The following is a 21,323-nucleotide window of genomic DNA, read 5'->3' as shown; positions in this document are numbered from 1 at the left end:
GTCCCTATCCGAAATGGCCGCTAGAATCCGCATAGGAAGTGGGGTAGAACGTCAGGTGTTTGCATCCTGTGTGTTCTGTGCTTTCCGTTCCCCATAGGTTTCCACATCCGCATGGTGCAGTCAAGATCCGTTCCGGGTGCGTGGGCCTGATCAGCCAAAGCCAAAAAATAGCGCATGTTGGAAAAGTGTTCGGAGTCCGGACCCGGTCCGGCTCCGTACTGTACGGAAGGATACGTGTGAACGTCCGCATACCTTTGCATTGCTATGCGGAACGTACGTTCCGTTTGTACAGTATACGGTCCGGATCCGGCCCAGCGAATCCGGACAGCGAACGCTAATGTGACCCGGGCCTAAAAGTATGTGTGGCTGTTTATTTCACTACCCCCTATTACACTGCCACTCAGTATACTGTCTCCTGACCCCCAAATTAGTGTTTCTTGTTACAGTACCACCTATTATAGTGTGCTCTATATACTTCCACCACGATGGGGGAAGATGCCAAGGAACCTCTGCAGAGTGCTCAAGGAACCCTGGTTGAGAAAGCCTGCTCTAAAGCTGGCCACTAACGGTCCAATTTCTAGCGAAAAATCGTTCGAGCGATCAGAAATTCTGATCGGATTGGTTGTAAATAATCTCCATTGGTGGACACAATCGATTATGAACGAGTGAAAGAAATGTTGCCCGAATGAATTTTCGTCGAACGAACATTTGGATTTTCTTGGTGGTCGTGATAGATAGGAAGCAAAGATTGGTTAGTTGATGGTGTAGTGAACGATTTTTCGTCCGATCAGAATTTCTGATCGCTCAAACGATTTTTCGCTAGAAATTGGACAGTTAGTGGCCACCTTAAGATATAGCTTTAACTAATCTAATACATTTCAAAGTTACGATTTCACTTGAAGTCCTACTACAAAGGTCGCTATAAAATGGATGCTACCAATGATGATTGTATTACAAAGGAGTGAGTGTAACTATTGGTCTAGTTGTTTATAAAACCAATTCTGTATTAAAGGACCACTACCACGAACATTTGTAAAATTTAAAATACATGTAAATACATACAGATAAGAGGTATGTTTCTTCCAGAGTAACATGAGCCAAACATTGCTTTTCTCCTATGTGCTGTCACTTACAGTAGGTAGTAGAAAACTGACAGAATTGACAGGTTTTGGATTAGTCCATCTCTTCATGGGGGATTCGCAACATGGCCTTTATTCTTTTTAAAGACACTCTCTGAAAAGGATTAATACAAAGATGCTGGCCAGCCTCCCTGTTCTATGCACACTTCTTTGGCAGTTGGACAGAACTGCCATTTACTAAGTGATTTTTGAAAATAAAGAAAACCCTGAGAATCCCCCATGAGGAGATTGGCAAGTCCAAAACCTGTTGGTTCTGTCAGATTTCTGCTACCTACTACAAGTGACAGCAACATAAGAGAAAAGTCATTTATGTTTCATTTTACTCTGGAACAAAAGTACTTCTTATTTGTATGTGTTTACATGTATTTAAAATGTTACGATTTTCGCCATCCTGGTCCTTTAACAAAATATACCCAAAGTATTTTTTTTTTAGGAAAGAAAGAGGTTAACTTTTAAGCTAGCAAAGCAGTTACAATCAACCAATAGTAACTGAAGACATGCTGTACATGTTCAGTAGCTATCTGAACAACTGCTGATCTGTGTTTAGTGTCTCGTTAAAGGGAACCTAAACTGAGAGGGATATGGATGTTTCCTTTTAAACAATACCAGTTGTGGGGCAGTCCTGCTGAGCTCTTTGGCTGCAGCAGTGGCTGAATCACAAACCTGAAACAAGCATGCAGGCAGCTAATCCAGTCTGACTTCAGTCAGAGCACCTGATCTGCATGCTTGTTCTGGGGTTGTGGCTAAAAGTATTAGAGACACAGGATCAGCAGGAGAGTCAGGCAACTGGTATTATTTTAAAAGGGAAAATGTATATCCTTCTCAGTTTAGGTTCCCTTTAAATACAGTACGATTTCTAGAGATGGTCATTTTAAATGTTACCCTTTATCTAATGAATATAAATCAAATTCTCTTTCTTGCGAATTCTAGAGGATTCCTAGAGGTCTCCAATTTGATCCAAGCTTTGGCTTTATGTAGTACTTGACCAGTAGAAAAGGGTTGCTATGCCTAAATGAGCTTTCCTAGACATATCTCAGTTTACCTTCTGGCAAATCCTCTGGTGTTCTGTTCTCTGGTGGTTTTTCTGTGGGTTTTAGAGACCTATCTCTTGGGTCTGGTTCTGGTTCTGCCGGTCTTGGGGGTGGAGTAGTTCGCCTTGCTGGAGTTGGTACTTGTGTGGAAAGAGTAATATTATTACTGTAATGCCAGTAATGTCAAAAATGTTAAACTATTAAAACTAATTGAAAACAGAAACAAATGTACTTCCTGCCTCTGTGACAGGTGACACTTTCTGACACAATTCCAACTGTCACAGGGACAGTAAGGGCCTGTTTCCACTACACGCAGAATGGATGCAGAAAAACTGACTCCAATGAATGCCTATGGGCCTGTTTCCACTAAACGCGATTTTTCTGATGCAGATTTTCCCATAGGCATTCATTGCAGTCAGTAATGTAGTGGAAACAGGCCCTTAGAGAAAATAATAAATAAGCTGAAAGACTATACAGACAACAATCAAATACAGAAACCATGGTTAGGGTTACCAAATACAATAAAACACTACTGTTTAAATGCTGTCATGAATAATGCAATTCATAGTTTTTATTGATCAACAGCATCATAGAAAGTGCAGAAAACAGAATAAAAGATAAATCATATCAATATTCCTTGTGAATGCCTTTAACACAGCAGCTATTCTCTCGGGTACATGCATGCAGTTTCTAAAAGGACTTTTGTGGTAGGTGATTCCAGACATCATAGGGAAGTTGTTCTAGTTCTACTGCAGGCTTTGGTTGTATTATTTCTGTTTCTGCAAGTAATCTCTAACTGGATGATGTTGAAATTTGGTCTCCCCCTACAGGATTCCTTGATATTTTCACTGCTGATAGACAGTATTATATTATTCTGGCTGTGTTTGCAGCCGTTGTAATGCTGCAAAAAGTGAACCTAAACTGATGGAAAAAAACCAAACACGTTTAACTTACCTGGGGCTTCTACTAGCCCCTACAGAAGCCCTGTGCCTGCGCTGTCACTTAAGTGATCCTCCAGTCCCCTGCAGCAACCCTCTTCTGGCCAGCAGACTGGCGAGTCGACAGCCACTGCGCATGCACGGCCGTGCCCGAGAATCTCTTCAATCACGCTCCCTTCACTGGGAGCATTCTGCACATTCGCAGTAGACATTTTTGTGTACCAATTAGGAGGCACCAGAACAGGGGCCATGCATCCAAGTGACAGAGGGTCACTACGGGGGACTAGAGGATCGGTTTGTCATCACGAAGACACAGGAGTCTGGTAGAAGCCCCAGGTAAGTTAAACTCATTTTTTTCCATTCAGTTCAGGTTCATGTTCAGTTGGAAGTGACCAGACCTGATGGCATCAGATGAAGGGTAATCTCCCTTTGAGGGAGAAATCAATTTGACCAAAGGATGGCATGATTTGCCCTACAATGAAACATCACTGAAACAAACCGGGATTCTTTTAGGGTCTTAACCACTTGAGGACTGCGGTGTTAACACCCCCTGTGACCAGGCCATTTTTACTTAATTGGCCCACTGCAGCTTTAAGGCCTCGCTGCAGGGCCGCACAACACAACACACAATTGATTCCCCCCTCCTTTTCCCCCACCAACTGAATGGTATATTCAATATTAATATAAAATATTTTTAAATAAATGTAACTTTTTTTTATTTCCCCCCATTCTCATCCCTCGCTCCCCCCAGCTAGCCAATCACGCGATCGGCTCTCATAGGCTTCAGGCTATGAGAGCCGATCGCTTCCCTGTGTCCCAGGGGGACAGCTGTGTCACACGGCTGTCCCCAGTACAGCGCTGCTGCAGATCGCAGCGCTGTACAAAGTAATTAGATGGCGAAACCGCCGTCTAACAGTCTCCCGAGCGGCGATTGCCGCTCAGAGACTGAAGGCGGGGTGGAGCTCCGCTCCCCAAGCAGGAGATGCGTGCGCATCCTGCACGCAATCTTCTGCTAGCCCCATAGAAGACCGATCACGCCAATGGGCGTGGAGCGGTCCTGGGTCTGCCGCACTACTCATGCCAATTGGCGTGGAGCAGTCGGCAACAGGTTAAGCAAGTAAAAGACACCAAAAATCTGCAGTAGAACTGTAGCAAATTATTATTATTTAGTATTTATATAGCGCTGACAACTTCTGCAGTGCTTCACAGAGCGTATACAGTATAGTCTTGTCTCCAACTGTCCCTCAGAAGTGCTCACAATCTTAATCCCTACAATAATTTTATGTCCTTCATAGTCTAGGGCTATTTTTAGGGGCAATCCAATTAACTTATCTCTATGGTTTTTGGGGAAGTGGGAGGAAAGGGGAGAGCCCAAAGGAAAATTAATTAGACATGGAGAGAACATACAAACTCAGTGAGGATAATGCCCTGGCTGGGATTCAAACTAGGGAGTCAGCACTGGCGAGAGTGCTATACACTCCGCCACAATGCTGCCCGTGATAAATTCTGAAGGGTGCATAAAAAAACTAACATACAAGTTCAAGAAACTGCATTCAAGTGAAGCAAATAAAATTGCTGCTTTGTTAAATATTATGCCCATATATATAAAATGTTCATTTTCTATGACATCTGTTAATTAACAAAAAAAAAAAAAAAACATTTATGAAATTATTATTCAAAGTATTTTGCTAAACTCTGTATATATATATATATATATATATATATATATATATATATATATGAATCCAAGAACATAATCATTATTGTACACCATACAGATGCTATTTTACTTAATTTTTAATAATATAAATATAAAATATAATCATGTAAAGTCAGGTTATGTAGTAGATATGATTCATTCTTCATGTATCTGAAATATATTGGGTATAGACAATTATCATAAGTCTTAAGTAGTAAGGATACTTACTCACACAATGTTCTTCGTAGTCTGGACAACATTTGCCAAAACCTACACAGCTTGGGTCACAATCACACGTCTGTCCTCTAATAAAGCCCTCATGGCATCGTCCTTTGCATGAGGCCTCTGTATGAAACACACTGTGTCAATATAGAACTTGTATATTTTTCTGAAGCCAATGTTTCAGTTTTTCTCTTTCTTTTGTTCACTTAATTTTGAAAGCACTGTTCTCCAGACAACCACATGTGGCTTTCAGCTATCTTTTGTGGTCTTAGTTTGGTTGCCTTAAAATTGTTAAATCTGAGTGTGGTTCATAAGCACATGCCATAAAATAAAGTAGAAAAGAAAACCTACTTTTCAGCAGCTGTGCATAGCTTTAAAGCTTCCAGCTGTGTTAGATATAGTCTAAGATAATACACCTACCTGTACGTCAGATGAAATTCCTCCGATAGCCAGTTATGACATGGATGATGATGGTAACAGGCTGTAACTATTTTTTTTATTTTTATTATACTGTGTCATGATGGTACTTATAAATGCATTGGCCATATGCATAATTCTGGGTCATTATTTTATTACAGTAATTATATTAATGTTAACACATTTTATTAACAGTATTTATATATATTAAATAATATTTATATGTTTTCCATGAAGCCTTTTATTATTTGGACTCCTAGTCATCACACCCATAATTTACACCTTATTTTTGGTCTCATGTGACTCAGTATATTACTTTTTAATAACATCCTGCAATTTGAGTATTACGTTCCTGCAATTAGCACCATTAAAAAATTAATTACACCCAAACAGCCAATGACACCACCAGCTGTGGAGATCTCTGTGCAGTGATAATTTTTTTTTTTAAATGTGGTTGGCCAGATAAACAAAATTTAAAAATATCTGTGCACAGTAATAGTCTACCAGACTGGGTGTAATTCAGATGCATTGTTTAGGAAAGCCATCACCCTATAATAATCTGTGTTTAGGTGGCAAATCTGAATCATAATCTTCCTGTTAGATGCTAGGCTAGGACTGCTGGTGTGTGTATAAGTTTTAGATCTTTTGTTTATCAATCATCTTTTTATTGAATGTAAAAAGTTAGCATACAGAAGTACAAAAGGAAAAAGACAATATATGTCTGGATGAGTATCCTCATACAAAATGCAAAACATACTGGGGACACATAGCCCATTATGTGCATGAAAATATGAAAGAACGTATAATAAACGTATGATCAACCCTGTTGAGCCAATAGGTCCACTGTAAAGAAGAGAAAATTCAGTACAATAATCATATCAGAGAGCATCTCATCATACTAAGAACACTATTCAAGCACTAATGAGTGCATAAGAGAGAATTTAAAATAACAAAAAAAAGGAAACAGACTATGTTCAAGAACACAAAAAAGAAAAAAAGAGAGAAAATAACCTGAATATCTTAAATGTGTGCATAGCTTAAGAAAATTGCATTCTATTTCAAATTCCAGTTGTATATTTTGCTTATAACATTAAGCGGTGACTATGAATTATATAGACATACGGTAGTAGCATTCACAGGTGCTCTTCAAGACCACAGGGGAAATAGATCCCTGAGCATGGGGCAAACAATATCGAACTGTTTTGTATACTTTAAAGTACCCCTGACCTGGTCTGGATATACTTTTAAATTATTTTATTAATAGTGCTGTGTAAATTTTTCACAGCACACAGCACCATCCTTCCCCCTCCAGCGACCCCCTGTGGCCCGTTCTAACAGCATATACACTATTCATCCCCCACTGAAATTGAGTGTTTTGGCCAGTTTGACATTGATTTTGATCATTTCAGTCATCTTGTTTACAATTAAATCAAAGAGGCACTTGTAAGTCAGACAAATATAACATAACATGTATAATGAAATAACCAGGGGTCGAGTCCTGCGTCAACGCAGGTGGACGACGTCCACTTACTTTTTTTGCAGAGTGGACATCGTCCACCCTAGCATAGATGGAGGGGAGCAGCGCAGTGGAGAGGAGCATTGTGCAGAGCAGCGGGGAAGGGCAGACGTTTCCCCCCCTTCCCTCACCTTGGTGCTCCTCTTCCTGACTCTACCCTCCAGAACAATGGCAGCGGTGGTAGCTGGCAGCAGGCATCAGTGGGCGGGACTTACCTCCTCCTCCTTGTTCCGGCGAGTTGAAGCTGTGTGTGCCGCTGCTCTGGTCTTGACTATACTAGCTGTAGACTAGCTGTACGCACAGCTTCAACTCGCCGGAACGAGGAGGAGGAGGTAAGTCCCGCCCACTGATGCCCACTGCCAGCCACCACCGCCGCCATTGTTCTGGAGGGGAGAGCCAGGAAGAGGAGCCCCAAGGTGAGGGAAAGGGGGGGGAGACCTCCGCCCTTTCCTGCTGCTCTGCACAATGCTCCTCTCCACTGCGCTGCTCCCCTCCAGCTGGGGGGACACCTGGCTACCTATTCTGCTAAAGCCTATAGACTGGCTACTGGGGACACCTATACACCTGGCTACATATACTGGGGACACCTATACACCTGGCTACATATACTGGGGACACCTATACACCTGGCTACATATACTGGGGACACCTATACACCTGGCTACATATACTGGGGACACCTATACACCTGGCTACATATACTGGGCACATATACACCTGGCTACACATATACTGGGGATATATACACCTGGCTACATATACTGGGCACATATACACCTGGCTACACATATACTGTGGATATATACACCTGGCTACATATACTGGGCACATATATACCTGGCTATACTGGGGACACCTATACACCTGGCTACATATACTGGGGACACCTATACACCTGGCTAAATATTCTGGGGACACCTATAGACCTAGCTAGCTATACTGGGGGTACCTATTTTGGGGGAACTGCTGTCAGATCTGTATTTTTGGGGAACCGCTGATGCTAGATTACGTGTATTTTGGGGAACAGCTGCCAGATTGTGTATGTTGGGGGACCACTGCTGCCAGATTACATGTATTTTGGGTGATCCACTGCCAGGTTTCGCGTATTTTGGGGAACTGCTTCCAGATTATGTGTATGTTGGGGGAACTGCTGCTGCCAGATTGTCTATTTTGGGGGAACCACTGCCATATTATCTGTATTTTGGAGGAACCTCTGCCAAATTATGTGTATTTTTGGTCAAATGCTGTCAAATTACATCTACTTTTTGGCGATACACTACGACAGAGCTCAAACTTCCCCTGGCAGACCTTTTATACCACTGCTAAGGCCATGTATATTTGGCCCCACCCATGACCACGCCCATGCTATGCTTAACCACGCCCATTTTTGTGGTAGTGTTCTGTGGACTGATGAAACAAAATTGGAACTGTTTGGGCCCATGGATCAACGCTATGTTTGCAGGAGGAAGAACAAGGTCTATGAAGAAAATAACACCTTGCCTACTGTGAAGCATGGTGGGGGGGAGGGTGGGTGTCAATCATGCTTTGGGGCTGTTTTGCTTACCAGGAGATATTGGATGAAAATGTGATGCAGTCCATCACAAACCTGAGGCTTGGGAGACGTTGGACCTTTCAACAGGACAATGATCCCAAGCATACCTCCAAGTCCACTAGAGCATGGTTGCAGATTAAAGGCTGGGACATTTTGGAGTGGCCATCGCAGTCAGCAGACTTAAATCCGATTGAGAACCTCTGGTGGGACTTAAAGAAAGCAGTTGCAGTGCGCAAGCCTAAGAATGTGACTGAACTGGAGGCTTTTGCCCATGAAGATTGGGCTAAGATACCCATAGATCGCTGCAAGACACTTGTGTCAAGCTAAACTTCACATTTAAAAGCTGTTATAACTGGAAAAGGATGTTGTACTAAGTACTAAGAATGAATGTCACTTAGGGGTTGAATAAAACTGATAATGATGTGAGCACAGAAAAGAAATTTGTGGTTATTTCATTATAAATGTTATGTTATATTTGTCTGTCTTACAAGTGCCTCTTTGCTTTAATTGTAAACAAGATGACTGAAATGATCAAAATCAATGTCAAACTGGCCCAAACACTCAATTTCAGGGGGTTGAATAATTTTGAACACATCTATATGATCATTATTAGCAGGGAAGACATGACAGTTCTTCCTCCCCGCTGTGCGTACATAACTCCGCCCCCTACACCTGCCACTTTAGTTCCCCATGTGTTTCACTGCACACAGCGCGCAGGGGAGCTGCGCTGTGTGTGGGCTCATGTTAATTCAGGTTGGAAAAATATCCGACCTCAATTATCACAAGTCCAGACACAGCACAGTTCCCCTGCACGCTGTGTGCAGTGAAACACATATAGAACTAAAGTGGCAGGTGGAGGGGGTGGAGTTATGTACGCACAGCGGGGAGGAAGAACTGTAACTTGCTCCCTGATAATATCCATCGTTCTGCCTCATTTGAAGACTTTGACTGAGCAGAACGAGGGTAAGAGGGGGCACAGGAGGGGGGGGGGAGACTGGCTTCCAGTATCCAGGGCCGGGCCGAGGCATAGGCTGGAGAGGCTCCAGCCTCAGGGCGCAGTGTAGGAGGGGGCGCAGAATTCATTCAGCTGTCATTCCTAATTGTGTTTGGAGCAGAAAGAGATAAGAAAAGGGGACACATAGCAGTGACTGCAAGCCATAAAACTAGATATTAAGGTGTTGGGGAGGTTGTGGGCCCTGTGGCGCCTCTTAGTCTAATAGCAATCAGTGTGTGATGGCTGGGATGGCAGGGATGGAGGGGCACACTTTGGTGTCTCAGCCTTGGGTGCTGGAGGACCTTGTCCCGGCTCCTGTCATCTTAAATTTGGGCATGGACCACTGTCGTCAGTAGTTTGTAAGGATAATTTGTTCATTGGTATTATTAGCTACTTTAGATTTGTGTGTAGATATATTAATATCTATGCTATACATTTTTGTTCCATGCTATACATTTTTAATTCATCACAAAAAGTCACTGAATGTGGTTAAATGCTGTTTATGTTCACCATTCATAAGTGATTTTAAAATACCATTAAGAGATCAGCTATGATTCTTTTAGTTAATCACTTTCCTTCAAGAGCAACAGAAAACAGTCCAGTAGAAATAAATAATAACCATCAGGAATGTATATTTCTAGTGATGATGACGCTTATTAATCACAAAATTTATGATTGTAACTACTATTTTAGCTAAAATTTGCAGGTGTCTCTAAATGGCTGATGACTAAAAAATATTCCTCCAAACAGTCCATTTCCATCACAAACATATTCCTGTAAACACAAATCAAATGTTGACAACCAAGAGATGTCACTGGAGGCATAATATAGCCATACACAGTCAGAATTTGCATCTGATGCAACAAATAGAATCAATGTTTACTTGTCTTTTAAATGATCATTAAACCCTGCAGAAAAACTAGTAACACTGTTCTTGCTGAATGTTTATCTTTTGGGCTATTAAAAGACTGCAAACAAAATTAACCACTTCTGGATCATGCTGATTGAAATCTATGCACTGTTTTGCACCTGTTATTCCTGCCAGGGCATAGATTTCAATCATCCCCACTGCATGCACCCGCCAATCGTTCCACTCTCTTGCCGCTGCATCCCCCTTGCTCTGCCATCGGTATGACCGCAGAGCTCCCTGAGCCGGTCAGGGGCCAATGTCATTGGCTCCTGACCCCGTGATCAGTGTGGGCCAATCACATTGACTCACATTGATAACAGGGTCAGGAGCCAATGAAATCCGCTCCTGTCCAGCTCTGGGAGCTCTGCCGTCATAGGGACAGCAAAGCGAGGGAGCTACAGCGAAGGGAGAACGCCAGAACTGCGTGACCTTGGTAAGTGCTGTTTTTTTTTTTTTTTTTAACTAGCAGTCTATGGTCCTTAAGGGGCCAGTGACTGCTGGTACAGAAGTGGTTAAGATTGATAACATGGATCAAGGTTACTGCAATGTTTATTTCTAATTAGTTGTTTTGTGAACTCCTCACATCAAAAAGTCTACATTTACAAAGTAGTTAAAAAAAAGAGCGTGAACAGCTATTTTTTCTCATTTTCTGTTACTTTACTATTATCTGATGGGTAAGCGGGCCCTGTAAGGTTGTACACACTGTCCTGTCTGTCTTTACTGTCTTTAAAGTGTTTTCTGCAAATTTGGATGGTCTGGTGCCCGGATCTCTTTTTTTTTTTTTTAAAGAGAGTTTTTATTAAATTTTTTCAAAACAAACAACAAAGAATAAACACATTTCCTCCGTTAGCTATAACCATTAACAGGACATGTAACAGTTGTAAAACAAGTGACAGATGTACTCCAGATTATACGCACGTATAGACAGGGGTATATTTTATACTTGAGCAAATCATCTTCAAACATTAACATAAATTCATACTTCTATATTCCTTAGTTGTTTCGCATAGATTATAAATGTAAATCTTGTACTGTAGCTGTAATATCCAAGTTGGGGATAGGCGTTATTGTCTCAAAGGAGTCTACCCATGTACTCCAAACCTTATTACATTTGTTAAACTGGGCTCTGGCCTGATAGGTAAGTTTGTACAGAGGAATCGCGTCATTAACCAGTTTTATCCAGTCTTTAATTAACGGGGGGTTAGGTTGTTTCCAACGTATTGTTATAGCTTTTCTAGCATAATATGGTAGAATTCTAACCAATATTTTCTTATATTTCCCGCAGGCCATGTCACCCAGTATACCCAGCATACATATCTGGAATGATAGAACAACCGGCATTCCTATTTTAGTGGATAGAAAGTGAATAACAGATTTCCAATATTTTTGAACTTGCGGGCAGGACCAGACAGAGTGTATAAAGTCCGCATTAGGTGCAGTGCATTTAAAGCATGTTCCATTTTGGGCTTGACTCATTTTTGCCAGCCGACTAGGGGATAAATATGTGTGATGTAGCCATTTTACTTGAATAACTTTATCTTTTGAAGCAATAGCTGTACCAAAGTATGTAGTTTGGAATTCCTCCCAATTTTAGTCTGTAATTTCAGGATCTGCACGTTGCCATTTATCGCGATATGAGCCATGTTTAGCCGTGTATTTATAAGTCATAATAAAGTTGTAGTATTTTGATATTTGTTTTGTTGAGTCTTTATTTAATAGTAGTGACTCTAATAGAGATGGTATAAGGGGAATTTTCTGTAGGCCCAATTGTGCTCTGATAGCGTGCCGTAATTGAAAGTATCTGAATAATGAGTGCCGGGGAAGGTTATATTTCCGACGAAGCGTTATAAAGTCCTTGAATAGGCCATCAGAGTACAATTGGTTAACATATTTAATATTATGCCTGCACCAAAATGATACATCAGGAATTGTCAGTAGCTCTGGGACGTTTTTATTGAACCATAGTGGGGAGCTGGGTGACATAGCCATTGGTAGTGGGTCACATAATTTTTGCGTTTTTTGATATATTGTTACTGTATTTTTAATAAGAGATGTACCCCTATCCCCCGTGGGTACCGAACCCCTGTATATTGCGTTGCATAATGCTTCATAAGATGATGCAATGTCAGCTTCAGTGTTCATAGCTGAGTCTGTTCTACATGAGCCTAGCCAGTTAGCAAGTGGAACCAGCTGGGATGCCAGGTAATAAACATAAAAGTCAGGTAATACAAGTCCACCTTGCGAGGTGGGGAGTCTGAGGACTGCAAGTGCCAGCTTTGGTGAACCACCACTCCACAGAAAAGAAGAGACCATAGAGTCCAGTTTCTTAAAGAGAACCCGAGGCGCGGTTCTTCCATCGCAATCCATATACAGAGGCTGGGTCTGTCTATAGAGCCCAGCCTCTGTTGCTGGTTAGTTCCCTCCAAAGCCCCTCCCTGCACGCTGTCAGACCCCATAAAACACAGCCGCGCTACGCGGCTGTGTTTACCTCACTACTGTCAGTCTAGGCTGCTCCCCCGCCTCCTGAATCGCTCCGGTCCCCACCCGCGTCCCTTCCCTCCAATCAGCGGCGAGGGAAGGGACGTGGGCGGGGACCAGAGCGATTCAGGAGGCGGGGGAGTGGCGAGACTGACAGTAGTGAGCTAAACACAGCCGGCTGCGACACGCTGCGTGTCGCCAGCGCGGCTGTGTTTTATGGGGTCTGACAGCGTGCAGCGGAGGCTTTGAAGGAAACTAACTAGCAACAGAGGCTTGGCTCTATAGACAGACCCAGCCTCTGTATGGGGATTGTGATGGAAGAACTCCGCCTCGGGTTCTCTTTAAAGTATTTTTGTTGCACCCAACATGGTGCCATTTGAAGCACATAAAGTAGTCTTGGGGCTAGAATCATTTTAATTGAGGAAACTCTACCTAGTAAATTCAGGTAAATTCAGGTAAAAACTATTTATATTCTTATGTATCCATATCCCGAGATATTTAAATTTATCTACAATTTGTAGTTTAGAGGCTGAGCTCGGATCTCTTTAACGAACACGGTAAATCCAGCGCTGGACACTTGGGCGCAGCAGCGCAGGAGACTTGGGCGCAGCCGGCGCCACCATAGGCCGTAATAGGAACTACGGCTATCGCAGGCACAGGGAGTAACTTCAGCGCCGTCAGAAGACGGATCTGAAGTTGCTTTTAAAACAATAATTCGGCTTCCAGCAATTGCTGGAAGCCGAATTATTTCATTCCCCCACTATCCATGTCGGCCTGGAGGGGGAATAGTAATTAACACGGCCCGGACTTGTGCGGCAGCAGGATCAGCCATATACTGGCTGTGTCCTGCGCCCAAGTCTCCGGTGCCGTTCTCTCTCGTACGCCTCTTTAACCCTGATTTAGATGTATTGATGTTCTGCACATCCATGCACCTGGTAATTTCAATTGTCTGACCAACAGCATCTAGTGCCAACCTTCTACTGTAATGCCCTGCTTATAAGTTCTACTTGAAATGTTGTATGGAGAACGCCATACTAGAATATATATTTCACCCAGATCTTTGTTGTACCAGACAGATAATCTCCCTGTGTATGGTTTACATAACAATTTGGGGGTAATTTACTATGTAAACATTAACATTTATATGTGTTTGAGATGATTTTTTTGAATCTATAAATAGAAATTTCAAGTGAAAATTAGTTTTGCAGCAAAGTACTGTTCCACTTTTGCTAAATTATTACTAGTATTTTGCACAAAGAAAATAACATTATTACGAAAGCCATTTTTTTTTTTTTCCAGGAGAGAATGTAGGGGCTCCTGCAACAGTTTGTTCCTCCCTCATAGTCTTCTCCTACCCAATGTTTACGAGGCACTGAGCAGCAGCTTTCTATACTGAGGAGTACATTACTGCAGGGTAGTCATCACCTCAAGGAATGAGGAAGAATCTGCGGATATGAATGGAGAACTGGCTAATGGACAGAAGGCAAAGAGTTGTGGTCAGTGGATAATATTCAAAATAGGTGACTGTTAGCATCGGGGCCCCTCAAATATTGATACTGGTCCAGTACACTTTAATTTATCTATTAATAACTACTGTAAATCTAACTCCCAAATGTCTCCAAACAACCTGCCAGACATATATTTCATGTATTTATTTCATTCAGATGGAGCATCACCAGCCAAGAGCTAATACATCATACAGGGTAGAAGAGATGGAGCTGGGAAAAAAGGGCGCATGCCGCTAGTGGACAAAAAGGGCGCCGCCATTCACTCCCATAATAAATAGCGTTTAATGTGCGCCGAGTAGGAAAAAAGGGCGCCGGACCTAAATAAAGTTTATAAACGGCGCCAGGAGCTAAATAAAGTTTACAAACGGCGCCCGGCGATGTTTAATGATTTATAACTGAACTTGTGGTGATTTACGTTTATAAAATGCACCCGTGCCGAATAACGTTTATGAAAATACTAAACATATTTATCTTATTTAAATAATTAAAACATTATTTAAAGTTTTATCCCTTACTGTTTGTAAAACATTATTATTCACAAAATAAAGCGATCAGTACGTAACGTAAATTGCAAAATATTTTTTGAATCCACAATTAGTAAAACATTATTATCCACATAATAAAGGGGGGTCTTAGGTTTAGGCACCAACAGGGGGGTCTTAGGTTTAGGCACCAATAGGGGGGTCTAGGGGTTAGGGGTAGGTACAGGGAGGGGTACTTAGGCAACAACAGGGGGGGTCTTAGGTTTAGGCACCAACAGGGGGGTCTTAGGTTTAGGCACCAACAGGGGGGTCTTAGGTTTAGGCATTAACAGGGGGGTCTTAGGTTTAGGCACCAACAGGGGGGTCTTAGGTTTAGGCACCAAGAGGGGGGTCTAGGGGTTAGGGGTAGGTACAGGGAGGGTTACTTAGGCACCAACAGGGGGGGTCTTAGGTTTAGGCACCAACAGGGGGGTCTTAGGTTTAGGCACCAACAGGGGGGTCTTAGGTTTAGGCACCAACAGGGGGGTCTTAGGTTTAGGCACCAACAGGGGGGTCTTAGGTTTAGGCACCAACAGGGGGGTCTTAGGTTTAGGCACCAACAGGGTATTACTAATGTATTACAACACTTATTACGAACGTAGTTATATTTATATCATCTTTATAAACAATATTTTCAGATTTTATTATAAGAACAAACCATAAATGACGGTTATTCACAATAATATACAATTATAACAATTAAACATATATTATTGGTTTTTTTATAAACGTAATTATAAGTTTAACTTTTGAAACAGGGAAGATTAACGTTTTCACAATTTCCGATTTCATAAACATTATTTAATGATTTATAATTTTGTTAAACATTATTTGTAAACGAAATATAGCACACTATATTTATAAACCCTATTAATGATTAATTATTATTTAGAGTTTACACCCCGCGCCCTTTTTGTCCAGGCGCCCTTTTGGTACGTACGCAGAAGAGATTGCCGAGCGCCTCACATCTGCTACAAAAAATTCTATCACTCCAACTTGTAAAAAAGTACAGAAAGTTTAAAAACCATTCACCTACAGTATCTGGACAGATTGGTCAAGGTGTCGCCTGGCTGGGGCTTTCTTGATACAAACGACAAACTGTCCTTACAAACTATTGATGACAGTGGCCTATTGTCAAATTTAAGTTGTATTATTGAAACACAAGATTATCTGGATAGCATACCTACAAGGGAGAGAAAATGGCAGATGAAATTCCGTGTCGATAAATGTAAAGCCATGCATCTTGGTTGTACCAATTGTCAACTCTTGCACCATATAAAATAACCCGAACAAAGGTGAGGACATGAAACTTAGAGAAGGATGTATGCGTGTTGGTTGACAATAAATTAAATAATCATATTCAATGGCAAGCAAAAATAACATTTTCGACTGAAAAAGGGGAAACAAAAACTAAGAATGCTAGCATAATACTGTCCCTGTTTAACTTTCTTGTGATGCTGCACCTGGAATATGAAATACAGTTATGGGCCCTGCATTGCAGAATTGACATTTGAGTTTTGGAACAAGTGCAGGAACATGTCACAAAATTGGTCAAAGGATGGGCGGTATCACCTAACAGGAAATATTAGATAAACTGGGCTTATTTAAACTAGAAAAAATATGCCTTAGAGATGATCTAATTAAGATATATATACATTAGAGGGCCATAAAAAAGCTTGGCAGATGACCGTTTTGTCCCTAGTCTTGTACACAGAACAAGAAGACATGATCTATGTATGGAAAAAAAGTTTTGCCATCTTTTTTGAGAAAGGAGTTTTTTACAGTAAGTGTGTGGTTAAAATCTTGATAATTTTACCACAGGAAGTAGTTATAGTGAATTCTGTCGACCAACTGGGATATTTCAGGGTGCATGACAGTGTTGTACCAATTTATCTGGTTGAACGTGATATATTTCTTTCAACTAAACTATTATTTCAGCAGCATTGGCTGATCAGAGGCTTTGTTTTTTTCTTGCTTCCTGTGATAAAACTCACAAGAGTGCCACATTGTGTTTATTCTGAGCATATCGGCTCTGGTAATATCATGCATAATTTTTGGAGGTCTCTATAGAATTCATTAGTTTATTATTTTTGTATTTCTTTAATAAGCTTTCAGCACTGGACCAGAATATTGATCCTACTTATTACTTTTTTGTTTCCTGTTATAACTTCAATGTATTTAACTTTTTTTTTCTAAATATATAGAAAATGCATTTTCACGGAAAACAAGGGCAAACTGAAAGCCACTGGGTTTTTTGTCTCTTTCTATGGAGCTAGTGCTCTGTTTAGGCAATGACACCTCATTTCTGTACTGCATTTTTTTCAGTAGTTGCGAATTTTCTTCTCAACCTAATAGGTTACCTGTTGTGCAAACTGTCCTGTAGTCTAAACAACATTCCATAAAAGACATACAGTTATAATCACAATGGCACGGATCTGCGCGAATATACCCTTGACCACATCTCCCAACACAGCTTCCTGCACCTATAATTAAACAAAAGAAATTGCCTATTACTGTAGAAGCTAAAATGATAGGTAAATCAATCACAATGAATTATACATAAATACTCAGTCTACAACTAGACTGGCTGTTTTTTTTTTCCAGATAGATATGAAATGTAACTGCCTGAAGGTAATTAAATAAGGCATTTACATTGCATTATTGTTGCATTATCATTCAGCCCCCCTCCCCCTTTTAGGCTTAAAGGACTACTGTCATAAATAAAAAATTTTAAATGCAAAATCCATGTTTTTTATTCCTTCATCAAAAATGTACATTTTCCTACAACAAAATACTCTATAAATTACTTTTTTTTTCTTTGTCACTTAAAGTAGGTAGCAAAAATCTGACATGTCTGATCTGGACTTTCAGTATTTTCTTTATTCTTTCCAACACACTCCCGGGCAAGGAAAGATGTCAGTTGGCCCGTCTTGTGAGCTCACTATTTTTTCTGATCTGTCAGATTTTTACTACCTACTCTAAAGTGACAGTGGCATAAGAAAAAAGTAATTTACAGTGCATTTTATTATGGGAGAAATTTCCATCCTACAGCATATAGTATATATGCATACAGGTGGATTTTAAATTGTACAATTTTTTGCAATAGTGGTCCCTTCAGTAAAAGTATACTAACACTGCAGCATCACATTAGGAAATGTATACAGCATTTTATATTAGACCAGCAATAAGTGCTATAAGTGCTATATTGAATTGATACATGTATTGAAATTTCTTCTCAGCTTTCACTGTTCACTGTTCAAAAGCTGTTGAGCTATTATTATTTATTGTATTTTTAAAGCGCCAACATATCACAAAGCGCTGGACAATAACCAGGGATACATACAATGCTAATGAGGGGTATCAGACAGAGAAGTAGCACAAGGTTATACAACATAAATATAGCACAATGTTATACACACAAACAGGGTATAAGATTCATGAACATGCAATTTTTAGAGACCCAGCAATTCAATTCCAAGTTAGTCCATGGGAAGAGTGTCATTGGTAGTATCGCAAGATTAAGAAGGACACACTTGGCTTGCACCAAAGGCTTACAATCTAAAGGGGAGGGGCTTCTGATTCATTCAGAGAAGACATCTGCAAAATTCTGACTCAGAAATAAAACAAAAGTACTTTCAATATGTCAACTCTTTCAACATAAGTCCATATAGCCACAGTCCTTTCTTCAGTGCAAAACAGTTCAAATTAAGCAATTCTGTATGAACTCTACACAGCTCCAAAACATCACAATGTTGGCAAGACAACTTTTTCAAATAGTGTCATGAGATACCATTGCCTTCACAGATACAGGCTTACCAGTTTAAATGCAGACAGATATTCTATGATCTCTAAGTATGACAAACCCACAGGCTTGTGTAGCCACTCCACATCCCAGGTGAACAAATTCAATGCAGCTCCAGCATCTTACACCATGCAGGAGGTAAGAACAAAGTGCAGATTGTCTGTTCCTTTTATTGAAAGCCCAATATACCATTACGCAGCAATAAAATATTGTTGCCACCTCTTTCCCTATGCTTCGAGACCTTATCACTTGGGTCTGCCCTAAATATGGTGAGTCTGTATTTGTAGAGGTCATGGGATTTTAGGACACCATTTAAAAAAAAGTTTTGTTAATGACACTAGGGCCAATATGCAATTATCTTTTTCTCCTGAGTTTTCTTCTTGGATATAATTTTTCATCTTCACTTTAAAATAGCTTTTTAGCTCTTTGCAATTGAAAAAGTACCAAAACGTAGTTGAACAAGTACTATCAAAATCATTTAAAGTATTTTCTTGCTTGTATTATATTGAAAAGGTGTTACAATGTCACTTGCATATGGGCCCAGGTTTTTGGAGCAGTGCAGCAGCAATATTTTCAGAGTCTGATAACTTCTGGCATCATCTGCTACATTCTCCTGTACTCATCCTCTGCATTTCATATCTGAATGATCAGTGTTGATTGTATATTCAGACACAACAAAATTAACACAAACCTGAAAAAAACTTCCTTTCCTTGATCTCATCTCCCATTGGCATCTAACATAGCAGCACAGAGCTGCAAAGTGTACTGTCTATGTCATAAGTAGTGTTGGGCGAACAGTGTTCGCCACTGTTCGGGTTCTGCAGAACATCATCCTGTTCGGGTGATGTTCGAGTTCGGCCGAACACCTGACGGTGCTCGGCCAAACCGTTCGGCCACATGGCCGAACTAAGAGCGCATGGCCGAACGTTCCCCGAACGTTCGGCTAGCGCTGTGATTGGCCGAACGGGTCACGTGGTTCGGGCCCGAACGCGCTCTGATTGGCCGAACGGTCACGTGGTTCGGGTGAATAAATACCCGAACCACGTCATATCTCCGCCATTTGTCTGTGGGTTTAGCTTTGGGTAGGCAGGCAGGGTAGTTCGCTCTCCAGCCACGCTAGCCAGGGTCCCCCCCAGTCATTGTGTGTCGCTGCTGGGAACAGTAGTACACCGCTCGCTCAGCCACACTATATATAGCATTGTTTACTGCCACTGTGTACCTCGCTCAGCCACGCTATATATATAGCATTGTGTTTTCTGACACTCTGTGTACACGGCTTAGCCTGACTAATATAGCATTGTGTGTACTGCCACTGTGCACCTCGCTCAGCCACGCTATATATAGCATTGTGTGTACTGCCACTGTGCACCTCGCTCAGCCACGCTATATATAGCATTGTGTGTACTGCCACTGTGCACCTCGCTCAGCCACGCTATATATATAGCATTGTGTTTTCTGACACTCTGTGTACACGGCTTAGCCTGACTAATATAGCATTGTGTGTACTGCCACTGTGCACCTCGCTCAGCCACGCTATATATAGCATTGTGTGTACTGCCACTGTGCACCTCGCTCAGCCACGCTATATATAGCATTGTGTGTACTGCCACTGTGCACCTCGCTCAGCCACGCTATATATAGCATTGTGTTTTCTGACACTCTGTGTACACGGCTTAGCCTGACTAATATAGCATTGTGTGTACTGCCACTGTGCACCTCGCTCAGCCACGCTATATATAGCATTGTGTGTACTGCCACTGTGCACCTCGCTCAGCCACGCTATATATAGCATTGTGTGTACTGCCACTGTGCACCTCGCTCAGCCACGCTATATATAGCATTGTGTGTACTGCCACTGTGCACCTCGCTCAGCCACGCTATATATAGCATTGTGTTTTCTGACACTCTGTGTACACGGCTTAGCCTGACTAATATAGCATTGTGTGTACTGCCACTGTGCACCTCGCTCAGCCACGCTATATATAGCATTGTGTGTACTGCCACTGTGCACCTCGCTCAGCCACGCTATATATAGCATTGTGTGTACTGCCACTGTGCACCTCGCTCAGCCACGCTATATATAGCATTGTGTGTACTGCCACTGTGCACCTCGCTCAGCCACGCTATATATATAGCATTGTGTTTTCTGACACTCTGTGTACACGGCTTAGCCTGACTAATATAGCATTGTGTGTACTGCCACTGTGCACCTCGCTCAGCCACGCTATATATAGCATTGTGTGTACTGCCACTGTGCACCTCGCTCAGCCACGCTATATATAGCATTGTGTGTACTGCCACTGTGCACCTCGCTCAGCCACGCTATATATAGCATTGTGTTTTCTGACACTCTGTGTACACGGCTTAGCCTGACTAATATAGCATTGTGTGTACTGCCACTGTGCACCTCGCTCAGCCACGCTATATATAGCATTGTGTGTACTGCCACTGTGCACCTCGCTCAGCCACGCTATATATAGCATTGTGTGTACTGCCACTGTGCACCTCGCTCAGCCATGCTATATATAGCATTGTGTTTTCTGACACTCTGTGTACACGGCTTAGCCTGACTAATATAGCATTGTGTGCACTGCCA

At 41.6% G+C, this 21,323-nt stretch overlaps 1 protein-coding gene across 8 annotated transcripts in view; it reads right to left on the bottom strand.

Annotated features, from left to right (window-relative positions):
• PRG4 (proteoglycan 4) overlaps nt 1–21,323 on the bottom strand; it is a 189,614-nt gene that overhangs the window by 144,057 nt on the left and 24,234 nt on the right. For 7 of the 8 annotated variants that reach the window (XM_068240146.1, XM_068240143.1, XM_068240151.1 and 4 more), the window contains exons 2-4: nt 17,286–17,408; nt 5,036–5,152; nt 2,182–2,310 (exon numbers count right to left, since the gene is read on the bottom strand). In XM_068240146.1, coding sequence (XP_068096247.1) covers nt 2,182–2,310; nt 5,036–5,152; nt 17,286–17,408 — 369 coding nt within the window. The remainder of the gene's footprint in view (nt 1–2,181; nt 2,311–5,035; nt 5,153–17,285; nt 17,409–21,323) is intronic. The other variant, XM_068240148.1, reaches the window with a different exon arrangement.

Source organism: Hyperolius riggenbachi, chromosome 6, assembly GCF_040937935.1.
Source record: "Hyperolius riggenbachi isolate aHypRig1 chromosome 6, aHypRig1.pri, whole genome shotgun sequence".
NCBI lineage: Eukaryota > Metazoa > Chordata > Amphibia > Anura > Hyperoliidae > Hyperolius > Hyperolius riggenbachi.
The sequence above is the reverse complement of the archived record's forward strand: the minus strand, read 5'-3'. Positions and strand labels throughout refer to the sequence as shown.